Below are 25,795 nucleotides of genomic sequence, written 5' to 3'. Positions count from 1 at the left end.
ATTATTAGTATTTTGTCAAATTGATAATTAAAAAAAAACTTATGTCACATTAATAACAATATAATTTATAACTACGTTCGTCTTTATTCATATAAATCAATTTAAATTGTCCAATTTTCAAACATTACCCTTAAAAAAAAAAAAAAAACATCTCGGATACAAGGTTCTATGTTTCTAAATTAAATCTTGACAATAGTAATAAATAGTACTACATTAATAGTAGCAAGTAAATCGTATCCGATAGGTCATCATTTGTACTACGAGGAAGTTTCTTTTCTTAGACCCAACTTGCAAGTGACCAAGACATCAAAAAGGTCCGATGATATATTTCCCCTAAGCGCAGTGCTCACTCGACACCAACTCATCCAGCGCTTTTTAGCGCAAAACCCTCCCCCTCCACCTCCTCCTCCTCCTCCTCCTCCTCCTCTCTGCAACTCGTCTGAGTGTAGAGAGAGAGACAACTAGAGAGAGAAACCAGACAGATATGGAAAGTTCCTTCCTCTCTCCACCAGCGAAGCGTTCAATCCACACCGCCACAGGAATGCTCGAATCCAACAACAATTCCTACACCACCTCCAACGGTGCGTCCTCCAAACGCTCCAAACCGCCTCCACCCCTCGCGGTCCCAGCCGGCCACGTCGCGTTCCGCCTCCTCTGTCACGCCTCCCGCATCGGCGGCGTCATAGGCAAGTCCGGCACCATCATCAAGCAGTTACAGCAGGACACGGCGGCGAAGATCCGAGTTGAAGAGCCATCATCCGGTTCCGACGACAGAGTCATTATCATCGTTGCTTCGAACTCACTCAACAAGAAAATTACGTTGAAGGATCCAGAGGAAGATGAAAGAGGCAGTGATGAAGAATTTGAGGTTTCCGCGGCGCAGGAAGCGCTAATTAGGGTTTTTGAGAGGATTCTTGATGTTGCAGCAGAGACCGACGGAGTATCCGTATCGCCTGGGGGTGTAGTATCGTGTAGATTGTTAGCGGAGGCGACTCAGGCCGGGTCAGTGATTGGAAAAGGAGGGAAGGTAATTGAGAAGATTAGGAAAGATAATGGCTGTAAAATTAAGGTTTTGAGTTCAGAGAAGTCGCCGGCTTGCGCTTTGCCGGGCGAGGAAATGGTAGAGGTATGGAATCCTTTACAACATTGAGTTTAATTTTACTCTAATTTTCTATGCAATGCATCATATAATGCGAGCATTACAGTAGCCTTGGCACATTTTTGGGTTGAACATTTTAGTGGGTAGTGACCTTTATTTTTTTAAGTGTATATCTAATGGATCCTTACTATCAATAGAACATCAAATCTTGCAAAATAAGTGATTTGTATTTGAACTGTTCAAGTCATTGTTTTGTAAAATCTTGCCGTCTATTTGGATTGAGGGGTTAGGAGGTTGGGGAAAAAAAGTGTGGGAGGGCAACTGATACCCTGTTTAGATATGAGGAGTCAAAAGGTAGGGAAACAGTGGGATGGCCGCATTATGCAAAATGCACTGGGGGAAAATGGAGATGGCGGAATTTTCAAGGGGCACAATTTCTTGATTGAAGAGTCATTTTTTGGTGCCCCATTTGGCAGCTTTTAGTTAGAGATTTTACTTCCTCTAATTAATATTAGATTAGTATAAGCGCTAACACCTGACCTATTTGAAAAATTTTCCGTTTCTATTTGGTCATGCTGCTATTATGAACATGGAGTCATTAGAGGCAGCAAGATGTGTGGTATAGGTCGTCCTATTTTCTCTCCCTTAGAGTGCTTTATGAATTTCTAACCGGGAATGTTGATATGGCTTATTTAGTGTCATATCACAATTCATTCATTCTTGGGCATAGTTGCTCACAAATTGTGGCATGGGACATCTGTCTGTGGCAGGAGCCTTACATTGAACAAGAGGTCATACTAATTGTGTTCATCAATTCATTGTGATCTGATCCAAACAGATATTGTTCAATAAATTGATCAATTGTTGTATACCCAACAGAGTGTTCTTATGAGTTAAACCTCCCTTTTTCTTTCCTTTTAATGGGGTAAAAAAACAAGAAAATAGGCGACTGCCCATTTATTTTATTTATACATTACCCTTCAGCTCATATCTGATAAGATTTAATATATATTTTTTCTTTTATTATGTCTCTTATATCTTCCCCAAAAAAGAAGGGCAACTATTACTTTAATATCTTTTATTTTTTCCCTTCTTCTTTCCTAGCTAATGCTATTGTTCTCTTCTGTTTCTGTCCTGATTTATCTGCCAACGAATGCTGTGCCCGTATTCTATAGGCTGGTATTCTTGGACCACAAACTTATCAATCACATAAATCACTTGAGTAAAACCCTCTATGGTGTCTCTAACTTTTTTCAATTAGTAGAACAGGGCTGGCTTGATGCAATTTGAAACCTAAAGTGAAATCGCTAAATTATGCCTTCTCACATTGATTATATTAATATAGTTCTAGTTATTTTTATTTAAAAATTATTTTCTTTACTTAAGTTGGAATAAGCCCAAGGAAATATAAAAACACTATTTACGTTTTTTAACTTAATAGATAGTGATTTAATTGTGTTGGAAAGCTAAGTGAAAGAGAGTCAATAAATTACAAAGTACAAAATTTTGAACAAGTATTGATATGCAGGAGAGTTAAAAAATCAGAAGAATTATTGAGGGAAAAAAATGAGGTAATTATAAGATAAAACTAAATAAAATTGTACTGACAATAGAAGAGCATTTGTATTTATTTGGTAATTAATACAATACACTAAGCATAAATAATTCATTAATATATATATATATATATATATATATATATATAACTAATATAAAAGAAACTTGTATTGATCAATAGAAGAGCAGTTGTATTTATTTGGTAATTAATATAATACACGAACCATAATTAAATCTTTAAAAGAAATATATTACAAATATAATGAGATATGGGGCCTGTTCTCCTATTGGGGGCCTTACATGACCGCCGTAATTGCCTTATGGATGAGCTGCCCCTGACAACGCACTTAAAAAAAAAAAAAAACCTTATATAATGTGATATGGGGCCTCTTCTCCTATTGGGGGCCTTAAGCAATCGCCTTAATTGCCTTATGATTAAGCTACCCCTGTAGTAGAATTATTAGGCATTAATTTTTTCTTTAATTATAATTAGACAAAATTCCTCCATCTGTCACCAACCACATGCATGCGCACAATTACATACCCAAAAAATGAAGAAAAGAGAGAGAGAGAGATAAATGACAGTATTAAGCTCTGTGTTGGTAGTTGGTACTCTCATAAATCTGAATGAAGTGAACTATTTCATTCAATTTTATGTTTGTGTTTGATGCTATTCCATTTGAAAGAATTTCACCCTCGTTCATTTATAAAAGATTTGGTCAACATTGTGGCAGATTGAGGGTGATGTTCTGGCCGTTAAGAAAGCACTTGTTGCTGTTTCCCGCCGACTTCAAGATTGTCCATCATCTGACAAAACAAAGATGACTGGAAGCAGACCACCTGAGGCAATTCCAAATGAGACCTTACCTGTCTCACGTGTGGATCGTCCGCCATCGCGTAGTTCAATGCTACAACCTATGCCAACCAGCTCTCTGAATTATGCCTCTGGAGGTCGTCCATTGCCAATAGAGGCTGACAGGATTCCCTACCCGGACACAAGGATGCAACAGCAAGAAGTGATTTTTAAGCTTCTCTGTTCCAATGACAGGGTAGGGGGTGTTATTGGCAAGGGAGGAACAATCGTCAAGGCTCTTCAGAATGAAACAGGTGCTTCTATAAGTGTTGGAGGTACTGTAGCAGATTCTGATGAACGATTAATTACTGTTTCTGCAATGGAGGTTTGCTGCACTGCTTTCATTTTCATCAGTTTTTTATTGTGTTTAATTATAGAATATACAAGTTTGTAATTTTTTTTTACTTGTTCTTTTTCTTGCTTAGAATTCTGAATCACAGTACTCGCCAGCGCAAAATGCAGTTATTCTTGTTTTTAATAGATCTATAGAGGCTGGCATCGAAAAGGGGCTGGATTCAGGCTCAAATAATGGGTCACCTGTTTCTGCACGGCTTGTAGTCCCATCAAACCAAGTTGGTAGCTTGTTGGGTAAAGGAGGCACAATAATTTCAGAGATGAGGAAGATAACTGGTGCTGGCATACGAATAATTGGGGGAAACCAAGTGCCAAAGTGTGCTCCAGAAAATGTTGAAGTAGTGCAGGTGTGTAGCTTAGTGTTTGGCTACTATAATAGTAAGTTTTAAAAGATTATGGCCTCTTCTTTTTCCATTTCATGGTTGGAACTTTCCAGTGTTTTGGAAATAATGATGCAAATCTTGTAAAATTATCGACTTATCCCTTTTGCTAAAACATCTCAATACATATAACAACAATGACAACAACAATAATGTTCTTTTCATCATTACTGTTATCATCATCTTCTGGATTGTATTACATTTTTATTTATTATTGCACATATTTTTATGTAATATCTACATATATGCCCTACCTAAGGTCCAATCTACTGTCAGTTGTTAGATTTAAGATGTCTTCACAGAATTTTTCTGAGACCAGCACGGTAGGCTTCCATCAGTCGCCAAGGCTGCCATTTGCTTTTCTTTTAGACTCGCAAACCTAATTTTGTGCTTTCCAGTCTTGCCTTTATTTATTTATTATTATTTATTATTATTTTTATAATATCCTCATGCCTAATATTAGCTCTCTCTTTTATTAAGACCTTAAATTCAAAGAAGTTCTGACCTATTATTTTGTTACAAAATTTTCCTTACTGGTACTAATATTGGGTGAATAATTGTTAATATTTTTCTTTTGTTACGGAATGTGGATGCAATTAATTTAAGTTATATCTGACTCCAATTCATGATGATAAAGTTGTGTCTATTTCTGAAAATTGGGATACTTAGATGTGACATTCTCTCTGTTCATTTTATCTAGGACTTAAAAGAGCTTTGCACAGGCAGAATTGTGCTTTGTAGACATGTTAGATTTGGGATTCATTTGGCTAAGTAGAGATTTGTGAAGCTTAAGACGAGCTTAACTCGTTTGAAGATTGACTGTCAATGGCTTAAAATTGAGTTAGGTGACAATTTTAAGAAGCCAAATATAGGAAAAGGATGGGGAGAATTGTTGACATATATACTTGGGAAGAAGTTCAAAATTTCATAAAAAAATAAACTACAGTTCAATTCAATAAAACTTCCTAGAAAGATGCTTACACTTGAGGCAGAGAAACTTCATCACAGGGAACTTAAAGTGTCATGGAAAGAAAGATATTAGGAGTTATAAGATCATACTTGGTTAAGGTTATAGACAAAGTAACAAGGAAAGAGATTAAATCTTAAATCTTGTTACAGTTTTTGATTTTGTAACAGGAAACACTTTAAGATAGATGAATAGTTAGTATTTTGAAAGTGGATAAAGCAAAGATAGAGCCTGATTGAATAGGAATTTCTAGGTGTATGCATTAAGAGATTGAAGAGGGAGAGGTGGCTTGTAAAAAAAAAAAAAGATGGAGAGGTGAAAATAGTTAGGTGTTATAGAACTGACTAGTAGATTTTAAAGGGACAGCATTATCAAAGATAATTTAAATGATATATTTATAGAGGATTCTATTGTCATTTGGAAATGAGACGATTGATTGTGAAGATGAATGTAATTTAATAAGTTATACTGCAAGTCTAGAATTTAAATTAGGTCACCTGAATCAGGTTTGAAGGTGGTGGCTACTTCTATAAATTATTAGAAGTAGCCATGTATAGAAATTAATTTTGGAAGACTCAATAATGTGAAACTATATTAGGGATGACAATGCATGTGAAGCCCCTATCTTGATCCCACATCATCAGAGAAGAACTTTTCCTTGTTCTATTTCGTGCATGCAGTGAATTGTCGTTCCCTATCCCATTCAGGTTGCAATTGAACAGATCGAGCAAGTTCGAGTTGACGTAGCATGAAACCTATTACTATTAGAGTCTAAATTGACACCTATGAATAAAATCTCCTTGTGTTTCAGGATCCCATAGTAACAACAAAACGATGTGCTAAACTATTAGCAGGAATGCGGCAGTTAAGAAATTACAGCCTTCCAAACAGGAACTGGCCAATCCATGTGTATACCATGGAGTTACAAAATTTGTTCATATGTTACTCATCCCACATATGCGTTGCTTGTGCCAGTTATGACGGGACATCAACTTGAGGCCCTTGACTGGAAGAAAATGACATGAGCAACTTTATTTATTGAATTTTCATCTATCCATTAATATATTTTGGAGATGGTTGAATGTTTTCATATCTCATTACTACTATTGTCTTCTTCTTATTATTCTACATTATTCCCCATATCCAAATATATATATATATAATTTATTTTTTTTACTTATTTTGAATAGCATGTTTTTGGATGCAGCAGGTAGTTCTTATTTATCAAAAAAAAAAAAATATGGATGCCAGGTAGTCAATTATATTCTAAAAAGAAATGGTTTTTTGCTTGACAGATTACAGGCGAGTTTGTAAATGTACAAGATGCATTGTACAATGTTACTGGTAGACTGCGAGATAACTTCTTCCCCAGTAAAATATCAAATGGTTCTGGAATTAGGAGCAGTTCCTCTGCAATTACTGAGGTCAGTCCCTATGGAAGATCAAGGGATCCTTCTTCTCTTGGACTGCATTCTGTCGGGGTCTCTCATAATATCAATCGGCATCCTACTTTAACACAGAGTATGGATCATCTCGGACTTTCCCAGAATTTTGATCATCCTCCATTGCCAAGGTCATGGGCATCGGAGGTAATAGGCTTTCTTTTTCTTTCATTTCTTTGTTTTTGGTATCTAAATCCTAATTAAAATTTCACATTTGATGATGGGTGGCCTTGATTGCAGACTGTAACTGGAGTAAATCCAAGGAGCATCATGGATGTTGGCAGAGGATTGACTTCTTTTAAAGGTGGCGTTGAACTTGGCAGGTTTGTGTCGACACAACTTTCTAGAAACCCTATATGTAGTAGTACACATGTTGTGAACATTTGACCATGAATGTTGCTGTAAATGGATTCCAAGAAAGATTTTGCCTTGCAAAGAGAAGATGACCAAAAGATAATTTTTTATTTATATTTATTTTTTATTTTTATCACTGGCAAGAATCAAACTCCTAATCCCACTCCTTCCTTTTACATCCATTGCGCGAGCAGTAAACTGTGCTATAGCAGCTTTGCCAAGGATGACCAGAAGGTAATGGATCAATAAATCATCATTTTGTACTGAATGATGGACACTTTTATGCTACGTTTGGTGTGAAGGAATGAAATGGAATGGAATGTCCATTCCAACCATTTTTTTGTTTGGTATGCAATTTAAAGTAGGAATGATCATTCAATTGAAATGAAAATTCATTCTTGTGAATGAAAATCCATTCCACAGCTAAACCTATGGAATGGCTATTCCATTCCCAAGTAATTTTTTTTTAAAAAAAAATCAACTTCTCAGAAAACCCTCATGTTCCAAATTGAAAAACCACCATTACTTTCCACCACAACCACATCCACCTTTCACCACCATAATCACTACCACCGCCTTCCACCACCACCACCGCCACCGACTTTCACCATCGCCCACCACTTTCCACCACCACCACCGACTTGCACCTTCGCTCACCACTTTCCACCGCCGCCACCTTTCACCACCGCTACCACCACCGTTTACCGCAACCACTACCACCGCCTTTCACCACCTTCCACCGCTACCACCACTGCCATTGCCTTTCAACACCTTCCACCACCATTCCCGCCATCGCCTTTCTCCACCGCCACCGCCTTTCTCCACCGCCACCGCCACCGCCACCGCCACCGCCACCACCTTTCACCGCCACCGCCACCTTCCGCCACCGCCACCGCCACCGCCACCGCCACCGCCATCGCCTTCCATCACCACCGCCTTCCACCGCCACCACCTTCCATCACTACCACCGGAACCTTCCACCTCCGCCAGCACCTTCCAGGTTTCCAGCACCACCAGCGCCACTGCCGCCACCACCTTTCACCAGCGCCACTGCCTTCCACCATCGCCTTCCAGCACCACCATCGCCACCATTATCACGGCCGCCACCGTCTTCCACAATCGCCACCTCCACTGCCTTCCACCACCACCATAGTCGCACCACTATCTCCTTCCACCACAACTACCACATTACTGCCATCGCCTTCTACCAACACTATTGCCACCGTCCACCACCATCGTTGCCGCTACCATCCCCACCTTCCAACACCACCACCTACACCATTACCGCTTTTCACCATCCACCACCGCAACTACCACCATTTATTTTTAAAAAATTATTAGAGAATGTCATTTTGTTAATTTAATTTATTTGTTACTAAGAGGGATATTTTGGAGAATTCAATTAGAAATTTATTCTATTCTAATTTTTAAATTGGTCCAACCAAACACTAGAATGGTTATTATTATTTCATTCCTATACATTTCATATTTACAACCAAGTTTTTCCCATTTGCATTCCATTCCATTCCTGCACACCAAACGTCGCATTAAAGGAAGCTTTCAAACATTATGATGACTATTTGGTACTGACGATGCCCCACGTGGAGTTTTTATTTATTTAGTGGTGAATCTATGACTAATCTCTGTTACATCTTTTGTCGTGAACTTCCTGCTTTTGGATTTAAACTTGGATTCTACTCATGCAAGTTTTTCCCACACATATCAAATAAGAACAGAAATACTGTACAATTATTTTCACTTAATTTCCCATCGGTCTCTAAAAGAGCAATCATTTTCATTGGTTTGGGAAATAACTCTCTTGAATTTCTTAGTGTTTTAGCGTTTCTTGCTAGGTCTGTTTCTTATGAAACTCCTCGGACTTTGTGGTGTTCTGCTGAACTACAACACATTCTTAAAAATTTTAGCCATAATATTTAGCTTTAGTTAAGGATAAAAATTTATTGGCAGTGTATAAATTCATTTCTTTCTATTGGTGGAATCATATTGGCCAAGAAAGTTACTTCGAGGGAGGATAAAAGTTTTGGAAAAAGTTAAGGGAAACCTTTGATCAACCATTATTCATTAATGAGTAACTTTTTCTCCAAAAAAAAATGGGGGGAAAAAAAAAGAAGAGAAACTTAGGGGACACATTTTGAATATATTTCAGAAACTATTAAAGAATTTGGGGAACTTTCTGATAATGCTTGAGAAATGGCAGGAATATTGATTGCGATGAATATCCCATGAATTTCACCTTTCTATCTGAAGGAGTTTTTATGGTAATGATTAATAAACCTTCTTTGATTGTTCCTTAAAAGTTTACATTTTTCTCGGTCGATTTTAGTGTTCAATAAATGTTTTATCAAGCTCTCCACCAAGTGTCACTAGGAGTTTCTAATGTTTTATCAAGTTCGAGGGGATTGAGACAGGGGGATCCGCTCTCCCCTTTCTTGTTCCTTTTCGTCATGGAGGCCCTCGGTAGATTGATGTGTCAGGCAATTGAGCTGGGTTTTTTGAGTGGTTTTCGGGTGGGAAGGGATGTTGCTTCCCAGTTGGAGATTTCCCATTTGATGTTTGCAGATGACACGTTAGTTCTGTGTGATGCGAATGTGTCCCAACTTCGCTATTTGCGGTGTGTTCTGATTTGGTTTCAAGTTGTGTCCGGCCTCAAAGTGAATGTTGGCAAGAGCGTTCTGGTGCCGGTGGGGGAGGTTCCAGAGATTGAGACTTTTGCTGATATTCTGGGTTGTCGTACTGGTTCTTTTCCCATCTCTTACTTAGGATTGCCTCTGGGAGCTCCTTCGAGGTGTGTGGGAGTTTGGGATCCAGTGGTGGATAGATTTGAGAGGAGGTTGGCTGGTTGGAAGAAGCAGTTTCTTTCCAAGGGAGGTCGGGTCACTTTGATTAAGAGCACTCTTTCATGTCTTCCCACTTACTTTATCTCCCTTTTTCAGATTCCCTCTTCGGTGGCGGAGAGGATTGAGAAATTACAGCGTAATTTGCTGTGGGGGGCAGAGGGGAAGAGTTTAAGTTCCATTTGGTTCGATGGAAGAATGTTTGCAGACCCATTCGGAATGGAGGTTTGGGCCTCAGAAGATTGGTGCCTTTTAATAAGGCTCTTTTTAGGAAATGGTTGTGGAGGTTTGGAGTGAAGAGACACTGGCTTTGGAGGACGGTTGTGGCGAGTCGGTTTGGGGAGAGTAGAGGAGGGTGGTGTTCCCTTGAGGTGCGTGGGCCTAGAGGTGTGGGGGTTTGGAAGGTCATTCGGAAGGGGTGGGATGATTTTGTTAAGCATATCCGCTTTCGTCTCAGGGATGGCAGAAGAATTAGTTTTTGGGAGGATGTTTGGTGTGGTGATGTTCCTCTTACTCTCGCTTTTCCTCAGCTTTTTAGGATTGCTACGGATAGGCAGGCCATGGTGGTCATCTGTTATCATCTTGATAATGGGAGACTGGTGTGGGATGTTCGATTCAGGCGATTGCTACAGGACTGGGAAATTATGGAGACTATTCGTTTTTTGGAGTTGTTGTATCGTCAGAGGATTGTGACTGAGGATTCTGATTGTTGGACTTGGGCTGATAACTCTCAGGGGCGTTTCGAGGTTAGGTCCTTTTTCAAGTGTCTAACAGATGGCCCTAGGGAGTTCTTTCCTTGGAAGTCCGTTTGGCGCTCAAAGGCTCCTCTTAAGGTGGCCTTTTTTGCGTGGTCCTCTGTTCTGGGAAAGATTTTAACCCAGGATAATTTAAGGAGGAGAAATCAGGTGGTGGTTAATCATTGCTATATGTGCCTTCGCGATGAAGAAACAGTGGATCATCTTCTCTTACACTGCACCGTTGCTAGAGCCTGCTGGGATTTGATGTGTGGCTTGTTTGGGTTTCCTTGGGTTATGCCTTGTTCTGTGAGAGGGCTGATTGAGGCATGGAGTGGTTGCTTTGTGGGAGCCCACATTTGGGATGCTTGGAGGGCTACACCTTTGTGTGTGTGGTGGTGTTTGTGGCTTGAGCGGAATAGGAGATATTTGAAGGGCAGGAGATGTCGATTTCTAGGCTTAAATTCTCTATTCTCTCTACTCTTTTTTGTTGGGTTTCAGAGAGAGATTATTGCTCTTTAGAGAAGATTGTTGATTTTTTGGCCTCTTTGAAGGCTTAGGTCCTTTGTGGCCCTTTGTACTTTCTTGGGTTTCGCTCCCCTTTCGAGCGCTTTTTTATACAATTGTACTTATCAAAAAAAAAAAAAAAAAAAAAAATTGTCTGATGCCATGCATCAGACAATTTCTAAAATGCTCATGCATATCACGTGACTTGTATCCTCCTTTTCAATATAACATAAATTTGTTTTTGTCATCACTCCATATGCAACATTATCAAATATTAGCCGTTTTTCTTGCATATCACCCACTTGATCTGATGCCAGACGGGACATTAGAATTGCCTGCTATAAAATTGTCTAATTGCAAAAATATATCTATGTATTTTTACTCATGATTATCAGCTAGTTGCTCTTTCTTTTGGTGTTTGCAGTGGAAGCAGATCCGCCATTGTGACAAATACAACTGTGGAAATTGTAGTTCCCGAAAATGTTATTGGCTCGGTTTATGGGGAGAATGGTAGCAATTTGGCTCGTTTGAGACAGGTAGCTCATGCTTCTTTTTTGAAAAAATGTCTTCGTTTCATTGGGCTATACTGAGCATAACTAGTCATACAATATGTATGTGCTATATGATGGATGTTCATGGCTACTGAAAATTTCATGGTACTTCCAAATGTTTTTGTTTGCAATTTGCGACGCCTAGTACATACTGTTTCACCGAGGAGGAGAAAGCTATGAAATCTTGTTGTACATGCTATATTATGGTTGTTCATGGCCACTAATAACCCTTAAGAACCTGTGCAAGAGTCTTGAACTTTAAGCTGCACATCGAGTGGTATAGTAGACCACGTTATGTTAAAAAAAAGCCAAAAACAAAAAACTAATGTAATTAGTAGAGATGCACAAACAGGATCAAACACGCACAAGCACACAGATTTGTTCATGAGTTGCACCCATTTGCCCCTTGGGGACTCAAAAGTCTTAAACCTTCAATCTTCTATTTGGAAGGAGAATATACCACTTGGGATAAGTCACTGGTCTCTCATTTCAATGTTTAAAGTCAATAGTTGAGCTGTCTCTAAGTGTGTATATATATTTTCCTTTTCGTTTTTCTGTTTTCTTTTGACTGCTGCCATCTTTGAGTTTCCAAGTAATCTGATTTTAAGTTCACCTTCAATTGTACGTTTTGGTCTCTCTGGAACAGATTTCGGGAGCAAAGGTCACAGTGCATGAGCCTCATCCTGGAACAAGTGAAAGGATTGTCGTCATATCAGGAACCCCCGATGAAACCCAGGCAGCTCAGAGCCTCCTGCAAGCTTTCATCCTTACTGGACCATCATGACAAGATCATCCTTACTCTTGACAATCTCACCGAGGAGAAGACAGCTACAAATTCTCACCCGTTTTAATATATTTGTTCCATCCAACTTCTGTACACTAAATTTAGGAGTCTTTGAGCCCTCTGTTTATGCCAATCTTTTCGTTTCGCTCCAAAGCATATCAACATCAATCAATCACCAAAATGTTTTGTAGGAGGAGAAAACATTATTGTTGTTTGAATAGATTGAAAAAAAAAAAAAAAAAGGTTGCAGCAAACCTTATTATTGCAAATCCAGAAAACGAAAAGAAAGAAACTGTCATTACTGCAATTCATCACTTTTGCTCCAAATGTTTATCTGGCAATCACCACACTCTAGCTGTTCTAGTTTCTCAGAAAACCTTCATTCAATGCACGCACGATGAAGAAAACAATAGCATTATCGCGTAGTTGATCCATCTCATTGTGTGATTTAGGTTGGCACATTTTAATTATTAATTATGTCATGTTGTGGAAAAGTCCTGCAAAGCAACTATTTAAGCATTTTGTGACATGTTTATATTGTCATAATGCAAAAACTTTTATGTGACGAGGAGACTGGGTTCCAGTACTTCTGGGTGAAATAGGTTACCCATTACCAACTTCCGAAATTTCAACCATATACTAATTGATAAAAGTACAGTAAAATACTTTACCCAAATTTTTAAGTTTAGCAGAATAATACAAACATAAGATGCTGATAGAGCAGATGCACTCTTGCTCCTGTTTCACTTGTCTATGTCCTCAAGCTTATGGATAAAAGGGAAGCTATATAGTGCTTCTCAATCACACATCATACACAAATTTTTATATTACTTATCCAAGAACCATAATTGCTGGAAGCAAATGCACTCTTTTAATTGTGTCATAGCATCAAGTTGCTGCAGCTGCTGCTGGCGTCGGTTTGAGAATGATTTCAACATTATCATGAACACCTTGAAGCAATAGTTCACCGTCATAAGTCAGAACTTTACGTTTCTTTGCAGCCCTCAATGTACCAACCAATGCTTCAAATATGTTCGCACACTTGTCATCGTTAAAGAGCACACCAAATGTGACCTTCAAGACAGTAAACAACATTGTTATGGTAAGTAGAAAACATAATCTATTGAAAATTTTGACATTGAAAGAACAAAATGTGAGTTTCTATAACATGGCCTAAAAAAGAAAAAAGAGAAAAAAATAAGAGAAGAAAGAAAAAATATGGGATGGGTTTAAGTCATGAGTACAGAATGGGCCAGAAATGGAGATGGGAGACTTTGAGAAACTGTAACTTCTACAAGATGTCTTCATATTATAATAGAAATTTACCCTGCCTTTCAATAGACAACTAGAATAAAATCCAAGAGCTCTTATTTTCTATGCCCTCTTCTTCATTATTCCAGAAGAGGCTCTAAAGAACCTACACAATATTACCCAACAGCTTGGTGCTTCTCCGTTCACTTGGGTTTACCAAGGAAGTTAATTTGCAAACGATGGGACACACTAAAAGCGAGAGTCTCCAAATGCATTCCTATTTGGGCTTTCCATATCTCCCCGTTCCAAGTAAAACATGAGCTAATTTTGACATTGTCAAGAAAGAACCACCACATTACGACTTTGAGTCCTCCGCATCCTTATCCCACACCCCTATATAATCTCCCCTTTCACTCATCCACATCACAAAAATGATAGGGATCCATCATTTGATAGTTTCAATCTAGTTGGTGAAGTGTGTCAAACGTCATTAGGTCTCGATGAATTTACACCTCAGTCAGGAGCCTTAGAGGGAAGCAATAAAAGAATGATGCTTATACTTGAGGAGCATCCAATTAAATTAAAACGAGGAAGGAAATACTGATTTCCAACCACAAATCCATGTTAAGGATTCAGCGAATAATAATTTCTTGATCCAATCTTAACAAGAACAAATTGCATTTCCCTCTTATACGCTATAGAGATATGACACTACTACATGAGCAAAATCTCAAAGGAGGTACACAAAATATGTGCAGATATGAAGGTATGAACCAAGAAAGACAGTCATCTCTTACTGTAACTCCTTTAACAGGATGGAGTTTGTGTAATTTTTTCGACAGGAAACTGTTAGGGTGGTCCCCACATCTAATAGTTCAACACCATAACATTCATTGAGACCCCAGTGGCCATTTGGGGCTGGTCACCTCCACCATAGTTTCTTCAATCTCCTCTCTAATCTTAAATTACGCATTTCTTTAAAAAAGTCCCCAAACCTTCATCATCCAACAACTCCAATTGAGTTGCCCTCCCTTTTGAAAGAATACCCCTTCAACAAACATCAGTACGTACAGAATTAATTAATGAATTGTATTTGAAGGCAAACTCACATATCTATAACATCCGAACTTACACTGATCTCGCCACTCTCTTCCATTTCCGGCTACCCCAGCTTCGTCATTCAACTGATTCAGTGAGAATAGGGACAAAGCTAAAATCGCCTACAGCTTGGTGAACCCTAGAATCCTCTCTCATCAGCTCAACTGATTCAAAAACAGTTGCCTTGCTACAGTTGATGTGGACTTGAATCCCACAGTTTTACCAATCAAGCTTCATTAATTTACATCAATAACCTATTCAGTATTGCCCTCATCAATATTAATGGATTCATCTCAGCATTTGCCAAAGAGTAACCATGTAGTTTTTATAAAAAAAATCTCATCCATGGCTAGAAAACTCTCTCTCTACCATGTACAAGAAAAGTTTCACAAAACCTAACCCCCATGACCAGAGAGAACATCACCAGAGAGGACTTTTCTCTTATTATGGAAACTTCTAATTACAATGTCTGAAGTATGAATTAAGCATACAACTGGTTAATTTGATGAATCATAGATCCACTAGTTACTAACATATAATGACTTCTAACATTAAACATCTCGAATTCTATATATCATGAAGCTTATTATAATGTGCGTTGAATCAAGCACAAAGTAAAACACCACCCAAATAAAAAAATTATCTAAAGATCACCATAAAACAACAGAAATCTTCAGACCCCATTAAGAAAAGAGAAAATGATCAACTAAATATCACAGATCCGCCATTGATTTGGTATTTCAAATTCTAAACCATCCAATACGAATATATTTATACTTCTTAGTCTGAAAATACGATGAGTTTGTTCGCTTAGAACAAAAAGAACCCAAATTCCAAACTGCTGATTGTAAATAAATCGAATCGTGTAACGCGCGCGCGCACACACACACACACACATATATATACATACAAAGGTTTTGATGGATGAATGAATGTACCTTGTAAGAGCCATCGTCTTGGATCTTGCCAAGCCGTTTGATTTCTTCTTTGAGTCGCTCAACCTCTTCTTCTACGTTCAACATTTCAGATTTACCGACCTCACTCACCTGGGATTTTTTTTTCTAACAGAATTTCTGTAGGACGCTTTCCCGGAAAATGGAGGAAAATAAATACAAGGGGTGTATTTTACTTGCTAAATTTTTGGGTCTATTATCTCTTCTTCAACGTCTTATCTCAATTTTCTTTATTTTTGGTAACAAAATAATAAAAAAATAAAATAAAATTTTATTTATTATTTATCCCTCGACAATAAACAAGATTTGGTATTATTTTAGTTTTTTTTTTTTTTTTTTTTAATATAAAAAAAACTTGCGCCAAACCCATGACTTAAAAACGGCTTTGTTTTAGCATTCAAAGGTCACCACCCTCTCACAAGGAACGTGGCTCACCAATACACCATTCGAATTCCCTTTTGACACAAAAAGTGTTTTTTTTTTTTTTTTTTGACACCTTTCCCCACTAATAAAGTCAAAATGTGAGTGGGGCTATAAAATCATATAGAGGTGGGGTAAATGGTCCTAGTGTTCTACTTTTTTCGCCACATTTCCCCACTAATAATGAGCTTTAGGCTAACCCTTTAATTCATGAGGTGACTAAAACACGTGCATCTGTTTCGGCTCTACTCTTAATTGAGTCAAGTAGCACCGTTCTTTAAAAAATATAAATTTACAATTAACAATTTCTTTTTTGATTTAGTTCTAACTTCGATTACTGCTAAATCTGATTAATCAATATTAAAAAATAAATATTTGATATAATAAATGAATATTTCATTAAAAATCATAATATTTTCTTCCTTTTCTTCCTATTTTTGGGAACATAACAAAACCAACATATGATGCCTAAATTGTATCTTTTCAAATCCGTCCATTTCCTTTAAAAATCTATACCAAACATAATATTTTATTTCGCTTCATTACCTTTCTTTTATTTTCTTTTCTTTTTATTACCTTCCAACCAAAATGGGATAATGAAAGACAAGGAAGGCAAAAGAAAAAAAAACAAATGACATATTAAATACTTTTTCACAATTGCACTTCACTTTTTTTTTTTTTTTTTTAATAAAACAAATAACAAAAAAGTCCCTAAATTTATTAATGCTATCATCTCTTATTTTATGATACCATAATTACCCTTTTCACTACAAACTTTTAACTTTTTTACATTCTTTAATTTTTCTAGTATTTTCTCTCTTTCTTTTTTTCCTGACAAAAAATATAATTTATTCAACTGAAACAACATGCATCAGAAATAAAAATAAATTGTTACAAGGCTTAAACCGGCTAGAGAAGCAGCATTATACAAATTTTAATTTTCCATACTTCCTGAATATGTTATTGTGTCTAAAGCTCCCATTCATCAATATGAAGTTACGAACTCAAGGCCAGCTCTATTGTGTCCGCAATGTAGCGCACATGAGCAAAGAAATTGAAGAAAAAAGGTTTTCTGGATGTGGCTTCTAATTGTCCAAAAGGGGCTCATGGTGCATTTGAGTAGATCACACTCACTGGGGCGTGATTGTTGTCTCTACATTCGGCAGTTTTTTTTTTTTTTTTTTTTTTGTTAATTTTTTTCATATAATTGATTAAAATTAATTATGAATTTTTTACGAATTTCAGAGCTCAAAAGGGATATTAATGGCAATGAGAACAAGAAACAGAGGAATTGGAAGCAAAAGATTATTTGTTTGACAAACAAAAAAACAATGGTTTCAAATTTTAAAGGGTAGATGTGGTATTTGAGAACAAATAATCATTTATTTATAAAATCAATGTTAAAAATGTCATTCCTTTTAAAATTGGAGTGCAATTGCAATAAAATGGAATGGGAATATCGTCTCCCATTAAATAACTTAAATGTGTTTTTGGATAATTGTTATGAAAAAAAAAAAAAAAAAAAAAAAATTAAGTCCTTAATTCTAGCAAGTAAAGAAGGAAAATAGAAAACCTTTCATCTGTTTAGATTATAAAAAGAGAAAAGTAATGAGATGATTATTTAAATAATTCTATTTAGATAATGTTTGCTTTTATATTTAATGAACCCAAAAAATGACCAACACCATCCCAGCCATATGCAGACCAATATTGTGGTGTCGAGCTTCTGGATCATGTTAAATAGTTCTTGGATTCTTCAGTCGGTAAAACTTAAAAACGGTGACTATCCTCCTCTAATCATTCATTTCATCTAAATTGGTTATAATCAATGATTTTCATTGTTATTTTTAAATACTCCTATATGAATTGATATATAAAAATTGATAACTCATCCATTAGACCGTGGTTAATTAAAAAATAAAAATAAAAATAAATATAAAAATAAAAATAGTTTGTTTAGAAAAGCTCCATAAGTAGAATTGATTTGATCCGATTCGAGATCGGTTTGGATTAAGTTTTTCACGAATCAGATTAGTTTTAATTTTTATCAATTCATAGATATTGGACTTGTACTTAAATTTAATTCCTAATCATTGGAGTTCGATTTGTGGTCACCCCAACCCTCAACTTTATTTGTACAAAGTAATTGTCCGGTGTCATCCTACAAGACCCTAGACTATTCCTTCAACACGAGTAATGTTATTGAAATTTAAAAAATAAACCAATTAAATTACATCAGAAAAAAATGTGACTCAAATATATGTTGATTATATATTATTGGGTCGTCTGTATGTTTAAAGTGTGAACTAATACTCACTTTGTGTTTAAGAAATTAAAATTAACCTCATGGTTGGTATTCTTTGAACTCTTTCAATCTCTTCGGATTAGTCACTCACGCTATATCATCACTATTATCTCTACATTAATAAAGCTCCTTGTTTTTTCACCACTCTCCCTCTCTTAAAAATCTCGAGTCTTGAATGTTGACAAATTTAAACTCATGCCAAACTCGAATGGATATTGCTATTTTAGCTTATCATCCCAATGAACAGCCTTTGCAGCCGCGAGATGCACTTTGTGTGGGATGCTCAGAAAGTGCAACTCATCATCGCTGCAAAGCCTTGGAACGTTGGGATCAACCGGTCTGTCAAATCACTTTTATTATTATTATTATTTTACCACATATTAGACAAAGTGCCCCAGCCCCAACATAGAATTATAAATAACAAAATAATTCATTCAAATAATATAAACAAGTGATTATTTAGTGTGAAAATTGTGTTAATGATTCATATTTATTATTTAACAAAGTTAAAATTTCATAATTTAAAAAAAAATAAAATTGATCAAAATATTGACGTGAATATAAAAAAATACTATTTACTTTCACAAAGATACCACTTTTAGGCACAGATATCACTTTTTATGCATCAGGTACCACTTTTATTTTGAGTATAGAGGTACTACTTTTATTCACATAGGTACCACTTTTTGTGTACCAGGTGTCACTTTTTGTGCAACAAAATTTTTATTTTTTTGAAATTATGAAAGTTTTATTTTATCAGATAATAAATATGAGTTGTTAACACCATTCATACGTAGCAATCTGTATAACCAACAATATGCCACCAACCAATACAATTCATTCCATTCATCTACTCTAGCTAGCATGTTCGCATCAAAATCCAACATAATTAGATCACATCACGTACACCACATAGTTCGTTCACCAAACTAATCAAATCGTGGGGGTGGCAAAACAGACCGTCCTCCTAAAATCTTCACCATGGTTGTCATCCATGATGTATGATAAAGAATGATGATCGACGGCAAAAAAGCGGCGGTGGCGAGATTTAACGCGGCCGCTGCGACTGCTGCACCGCGACTCCGACTCCATACGGAAGAGGTCAATCGAAACGTGATAGTTAGGAGGTATGTCATCATCATAGGGACACCCATCATAACCAGAGCGAACAAGACAGAAGTGTTGGTTACCAAAGTAGGCCACATACCCTTGGTGTCCATATCTCACATGGATGCCCGGGTTCGGAAGGTTCTCGACCGGAGCATCTTCGAAGAAGTTGAAACTCTGATCGTAGCGATCACGTTCGACACGGAAATTAGAAAAAATTGGAAACTGGGAGGGACCTATTTCCACGAGCCCGTAAAACTGACCAAGAACAGCTGGACCTAATTGAGAGGGTAAATCAGAACAAGTCCCTTCGTCCCAACTCCTTGTACTGATATTGAAGGAGAACCCTTCACCACTAGTTGTGGATAGAAGAATGGTATGGTCAATCACAACATATGCAACTATATTATAATCTTCTGTTAATTGAACATTACTTTGAACAGGAGCATGAGGAAGCTCAAACCATTGCTCTAACTCCGGGTCAAATAGTTCGAAATTATGAGACTGTAGGCTAATACCATGGACATAAAATTTGCCCTCAATGGGTCCCATCACAAAAGGTTTTACCTTGGGTTTAAGCATGGAAGGTCCAGGCATAACAGAGTTGGTGACTGCGTCGTATACATAGACACCATTGCAAGCTTGAATTCCGGTAGTTTGTTCGGGTCGGGTTAACATTTCACCACCAACCATATATATTTTGGATCCAACTGAGAAAAATCCCATAGAGAATGGGTATGATTTTCTTTTCAATTGTTTTACAGGGCGTGGCATTGAAGGTGGTGAAGAAGCATAACGAGAGCTAGACAATCTGCCAAAACATTGGAAGCTGATAGAATAAATTTCGTAAACATACGGAGCATCGAAATCTCTGTTGTAGCAAATCATGAAAACAGCTCCGCCTCCGGCTGTTGTGTAGTTTGGTTTTGTTGCAGCCGCGGCCTCCGAGTCTGAGAAGTTTGGGGTGTACTCCATAAATAACTGGTTTTGTTTAGCATAAAACTCTCTTTCCAGTTCAAACTCTTCCTGGCGGTGCCTGCGCTTCATTGAAATCTTTTTCTTTTCAAGATGTCTAATCAGCTTCTCCTTCTTTGCATCAAATTCTTCGAAATCTTTATCCTGAAATCTTGCAATTTCCTTCATCGTTTGCTTTTGGGAAAATAAACAAATCAAATCACCAAACAACTCGATCTGCCAACTTAATTTTCTCTGATATGTCTATATATATATAGTTAGGATATAATGAATTAGGAGTGAATCTTTATAAAAGCACTAGAAGCGAGTTTCTTGTCCATCAAGAATTAGAAGTGAGTTTCTTGTCCATCAAGAATTAGGAGTTATGGTGTTATATATATAGTGTGTTGAATTAATATATACACACACACAGATGTCTTTGGAAAGTTTTTTCATGAGCCAGCGAATATACTAGGATCACCTCCTTATGCAAAATCGCACCATCACGTTTCAAACCTAGGTCACCGACCTCCTTGTAATTGTCAACCTTGTATATATAAAAATGTTTAACATTAAAAAATAAAAAATAAATAAATATGAAGCCGTGAACATCTAAACCGTTGGCAAACTGAACATAAAAGATTCTTTAAAATTATGTATTGCAAGATGAAAATTGGTGGCCGTGCGTGGTGTTTTTCGGCTATTTTTGGTGGCGCTGGGATGTTTTGAGTGTGACCGCTAGAAATGGGGCTGATGCAGCCATCTCTGGCGGTGACTACGATAAACTGATAAAATTATTACCAGTAATCGAAAGATTCTAATACCATGTTGAATACAAAACAAAGTTTTATACTCTCTCTTTTATATTCATTAAATACAAACCATATTTAAATGACTTATAAAAGCTTTAAATAATAATCACATTAAAGTTTCAATATTGCTCTTTGACTATACATTTTTAAAAAAAATAAAACCTGACATTCTTATCAACAACTGTTACAAATTAACAAACAACTATTATTTTATGATAGAGCACATATTCGTCAAAATTAATAAGCTTATATTTTATGAGTAAGCACATAGAAAAACTTTTGAATGTTGGGTTGAGTACAAAAATTTTAGGGTGGAATTGGGCCCAAAATCCATGTTATTTAGATGGTTGGGCCTATGTGCATTTGTTGGGCCTATCTTGTTGGGATTGTCCTAGATTTGATGACCCAATTCCGGCTTCAAAAAATAAAACAATGCATGGCAACAATTTGTAATGACCAGTCCCCCTGTGGCCTGTATATGCTTGAATAATGTGTGTATATATATACATCAGTAAATAAACGAGCATGAACATTGTATGTATACATACATACAATGGTAATTTACATAACTACTGAGTGGACGTTCTCTGTGTAATGTTATAGATATATGCATTTCGTAATCTTACAATGGACGGAAACTGGAGATATAAACCTATGAAAGATACCATCGCTCAGTTGAGCTCTACAGTTTACATGAACTTTTGCAAATTTCAGACCTAGCTAGTATACTTTTTTCAAACTCAAATTTAAAAAAAAAAAAAAAAAAAAAACTTTTCTCTCGTGCTAATTCTCACCCTCTCTCCTCAAATGAACTGGAGCAGGGTTGGCTAACCAGGGTTGTTTTGAGCGGAAAATTAAGAGTTGGATGGCTTTTGAATTTGGCCATGTTTGGTATAGGGAAAAAATAAATAAATAAATGAGAAGATATATATTAACTATTTATCGTGTTTGGTTGATTAATAAAGAAAAATAAAAAAAATGATAGTAATCATATTTGAAATATATATATATATATATATATATATATATATATATTAATTTACTGCCATACCCCTTTTTCATAAATTTTATCTTCTATAAAAATAAGGGTAAAATTGATATTAAAAAAGTTTCATTAAAAATCGCTAGTCTTTCATTCCCTTTCCTTCTATTTCCTCCCATTTTTGAGAGTTTAACAAAACCAACACATGATGCCTAAATTGTATCTTTCCAAAGCCATTTTCTTTATCTTTCTTTAAAAATCTATACCAAACATAATATCTTATTTCAATCCAACACCTTTCTTTCTTTTATTTTTCCTTCATTGCCTTCCAACCAAACTGGGACAATGAATGACAAGGAACGAAAAAGAAAGAAAAACAAAGGACATATTAAATAAGGAGGCGATAATCTCACTCTATTTTTTCACAATTGCACTTCACTTCTTTTTTTTTTTCTTTTAAGGAAAATGATAAAAAAATTTCCCTGAATTCATTAATGCATCATCTCTTATTTTATAATACCATAATTATCCTTTTCACTACAAGCTTTTAACTTTTTTACGTTCTTTAATTTTTCTAATATTTTCTCTCTTTCTTTTTTTCCTGACAAAAAAGATAATTTATCCAACTGAAGCAACATACATTAGAAATAAAAATAATTTGTTACAAGGCTTAAACGGGTTAGAGAAGCAGAATAATATAAATTTTAATTTTCCATACTTCTTGAATATGTTATTGTGTGTGTCTTAAGCTCTCATTCAACAATATGAAGTAACAAACTCAAGGCCAGCTCTATTGTGTCCGCAATGTAGCACAAGAGACCGACATGAGCAAAGAAATTGAAGAAAAAAGGGTTTCTGGATGTGGTTTCTAATTGTCCAAAAGGGACTCATGGTGCATTTGAGTGGATCACGCTCACTGGGGCGTGACTTTTGTCTCTGCATTCGGCAGTTTTATTATATAATTATTTTCATATACTTGATTAAAATTAATTAGTAACTTTTTACCAATTTCAGAACTCAAAAGGGATATTAATGGCAATGAGAACAAGAAACAGAGGAACTGAAAGGCAAAAGATTATTTGTTTGACAAACAAAAAACAGTGGTTTCAAAATTTAAAGGGTAGATGTGGCACTTGAGAACAAATAATTAATTATTCATAAAGTTAAGGTTAAAAATGTAATTTTCTTTTAAATTGGAGTGAAATTGCAATAAAATGGAGTGGGAATATCGCGTCCTATTAAATAACTTAAATGTGTTTTGGAATAATTGTTATGAAAAAGAAATAAGTCCTTAATATTAGTAAGTAAATAAGTAAATAGAGCTCTAGGGTATAGCGGGGTTGGTACGAATTTGGAGGTAAGTCGTTGAGGTCTCGTTTTTAAATCATACTCTTGACTTAAATAGTGCATGTGTTATGGGCCGATACATGTACTTTAAAAAAAAAAAAAAAAAAATTCTTTCATCTGTTTGGATTATAATAAAGAGAAAAGTAATGAGATGATTATTTTATGAATAATTCTATTTAGATATGTTTGCTTTTATATTTGATGAACCCAACCAAAGGGACCAACACCATCCCAGCCATATGCAGACCAATATTGTGGTGTCGAGCTTCTGGATCATGTAATAGTTCTTGGATTCTCAAGTGAGTAAAACTTTGAAGACGTGACTATCCTCCTCTAATCATTCATTTAATCTAAATTGGTTATAATGACTGATTTTCATTGTTTTTTTTTAAATACTCCTTTATGAATTGATATATGATAAATTGATAATTCATTCATTAGACTGTGGTTAATTAAAAATAGTTTGTTTAGAAGAGTTCAGTCCGAAGAGTTAATGTGATCCAATTCAAGATTGATTTAGATTAAAGTCTTCTACGAATCAGATTGGTTTTAATTTTTACCAATTCATAGGGATCGAATTGATTTAGGTTTAATTCCTAGATTGATGGAGTATGATTTGTGGTCACTCCAAATCTCCAACCCTCAATTTTATTTGTATGAAGTAATTGTCTTGTGTCATCCTACAAGGCCCTAAACTGTTCCTTCAACACGATTAATGCTATTAAAATTAAAATTTAAACCAACTAAATTACATCGAAAAAAAATATGGGCCTCAAATATATGTTGATTATATATTATTGGGGTCATATGTTTGTTTAAAGTGTGCACTAATACTCACTTTGTGTTTAAAAAAAATAAAATTAGCCTCGTGGTTAGTATTCTTTGTACTCTTTCAATCTCCTCGGATTAATCACTCACGCTAAATAACATATACCATCACTATTATCTTTACATTAATAATGCTCCTTGTTTTTTCACCTCTCTATCTCTCTTTTGAAAATTTCGTGTCTTGAATGTCTGTAAATTTAAACTCATGCCATGCCAAACCCAAATGGATATATTTTAGCTTATCATCCCAATGCCCAGCTTTTGCAGCCGCGAGATGCACTTTGTGTGGAATGCACTGAAAGTTCATCATCGCTGCAAAGCCTTGGAGGTATATGTATATATAAACACAATTTTTAAGTATATATATGAACATAAATTTCAATAAGGCACGACGATGGTAAACATTAACTTATTGAAACTTGAAGATTATTTAGGCAATTCCAAATGTTAGAAGCAAGTCAAGGATAGGTGATAGATAGATATATCATGAAAGCCAAGACTATGAAGAACAGTCAATAGAAGTGTTTTACCAAAGTCCCACATCGGTTAAGAGAGAAAAGTGGAGAGAGAGAGTTGGTTATAAAAGGAGAGGCTGGTGAATGAACAAGTCATACCTTTCTCGGCCTTTTGGCTAAGATCAAGTGTAGTATCTGTTCTTATCAGTTTAATATCTGATACGTGGGCCATTGGCCCACACAGTATTAAATTAATTTTTTTTAGGGGGGAGAGGCCGCTACAGTAGCTTGCTGCTGGGCCTCTCGTGGGTCGCCTTGGTGTTGCACTATAGCCTAGTCCTGGTCCACCCCACAAAATCTTAGTTTAAAATTACATGTTCATGGCCTTTGGGCCTAGAGAAGGCGGGAATTTTTATTTTACTCTTAATTGGGTCAAGTGGCACCAAACTAAAAAAGAAATTGTTTTGACTAGAATTCTGAGCTACATCAAAACATGAAGCACAGTAGAACGTTTGCCCTCAAATGGAGAGACCATTTTTTATACCATTTTTTATAAATTTTGTCTTTTATAAAAATAAGAGCCAAATTAGTATTAACGAAATTTCATTAAAAATCAGTTTTTCTTTTCATTTCCTCCCATTTTTTGGAGGGTAACAAAACCAACACATGATGCCTAAATTGTATCTTTCTGAATCCATCCATTTCTTTTATTTTCCTGTAAAAATTTATGCCAAACATAATATTTTATTTCACTCCATTACCTTTCTTTTCTTTTCTTTTCCAACCAAACTGGGAGAATGACAATGAATGACAAGGAAGGCAAAAGAAAGAAAAATAAATGACATA

At 36.1% G+C, this 25,795-nt stretch overlaps 2 protein-coding genes and 1 non-coding gene across 3 annotated transcripts; 2 read left to right on the top strand and 1 right to left on the bottom strand.

Annotated features, from left to right (window-relative positions):
- The first annotated feature begins 298 nt into the window (after nt 1-298).
- Nucleotides 299-12,655, top strand: LOC132294224 (KH domain-containing protein HEN4). The gene is made up of 7 exons (XM_059792002.1): nt 299-1,126; nt 3,391-3,834; nt 3,935-4,210; nt 6,506-6,799; nt 6,893-6,975; nt 11,527-11,638; nt 12,300-12,655. Exons 1-7 carry the CDS (start codon nt 485-487, stop codon nt 12,435-12,437), a joined length of 1,989 nt encoding a protein of 662 aa, XP_059647985.1. The 5' UTR covers nt 299-484; the 3' UTR covers nt 12,438-12,655.
- A 400-nt stretch (nt 12,656-13,055) lies between these two features.
- On the bottom strand, nt 13,056-15,936 carry LOC132294225 (costars family protein). The gene is made up of 2 exons (XM_059792003.1): nt 15,725-15,936; nt 13,056-13,511 (listed from the first exon to the last, which is right to left on the bottom strand). The coding sequence occupies exons 1-2, from the start codon at nt 15,806-15,808 to the stop codon at nt 13,326-13,328; spliced, it is 270 nt and encodes an 89-aa protein (XP_059647986.1). The 5' UTR covers nt 15,809-15,936; the 3' UTR covers nt 13,056-13,325.
- A 9,168-nt stretch (nt 15,937-25,104) lies between these two features.
- On the top strand, nt 25,105-25,302 carry LOC132297611 (U2 spliceosomal RNA). Its single transcript, XR_009479311.1, has one exon. It is a non-coding gene; the product is annotated as a U2 spliceosomal RNA (small nuclear RNA).
- Nucleotides 25,303-25,795: the final 493 nt, after the last annotated feature.

The sequence above is a fragment of the Cornus florida genome, unplaced genomic scaffold, assembly GCF_030987335.1.
Source record: "Cornus florida cultivar Cherokee Brave unplaced genomic scaffold, ASM3098733v1 CherokeeBrave_3.0.0_Hap2_Chr02, whole genome shotgun sequence".
Lineage (NCBI taxonomy): Eukaryota > Viridiplantae > Streptophyta > Magnoliopsida > Cornales > Cornaceae > Cornus > Cornus florida.
Note: the sequence above shows the minus strand (reverse complement) of the source record. Positions and strands in the feature narration are given on the sequence as shown.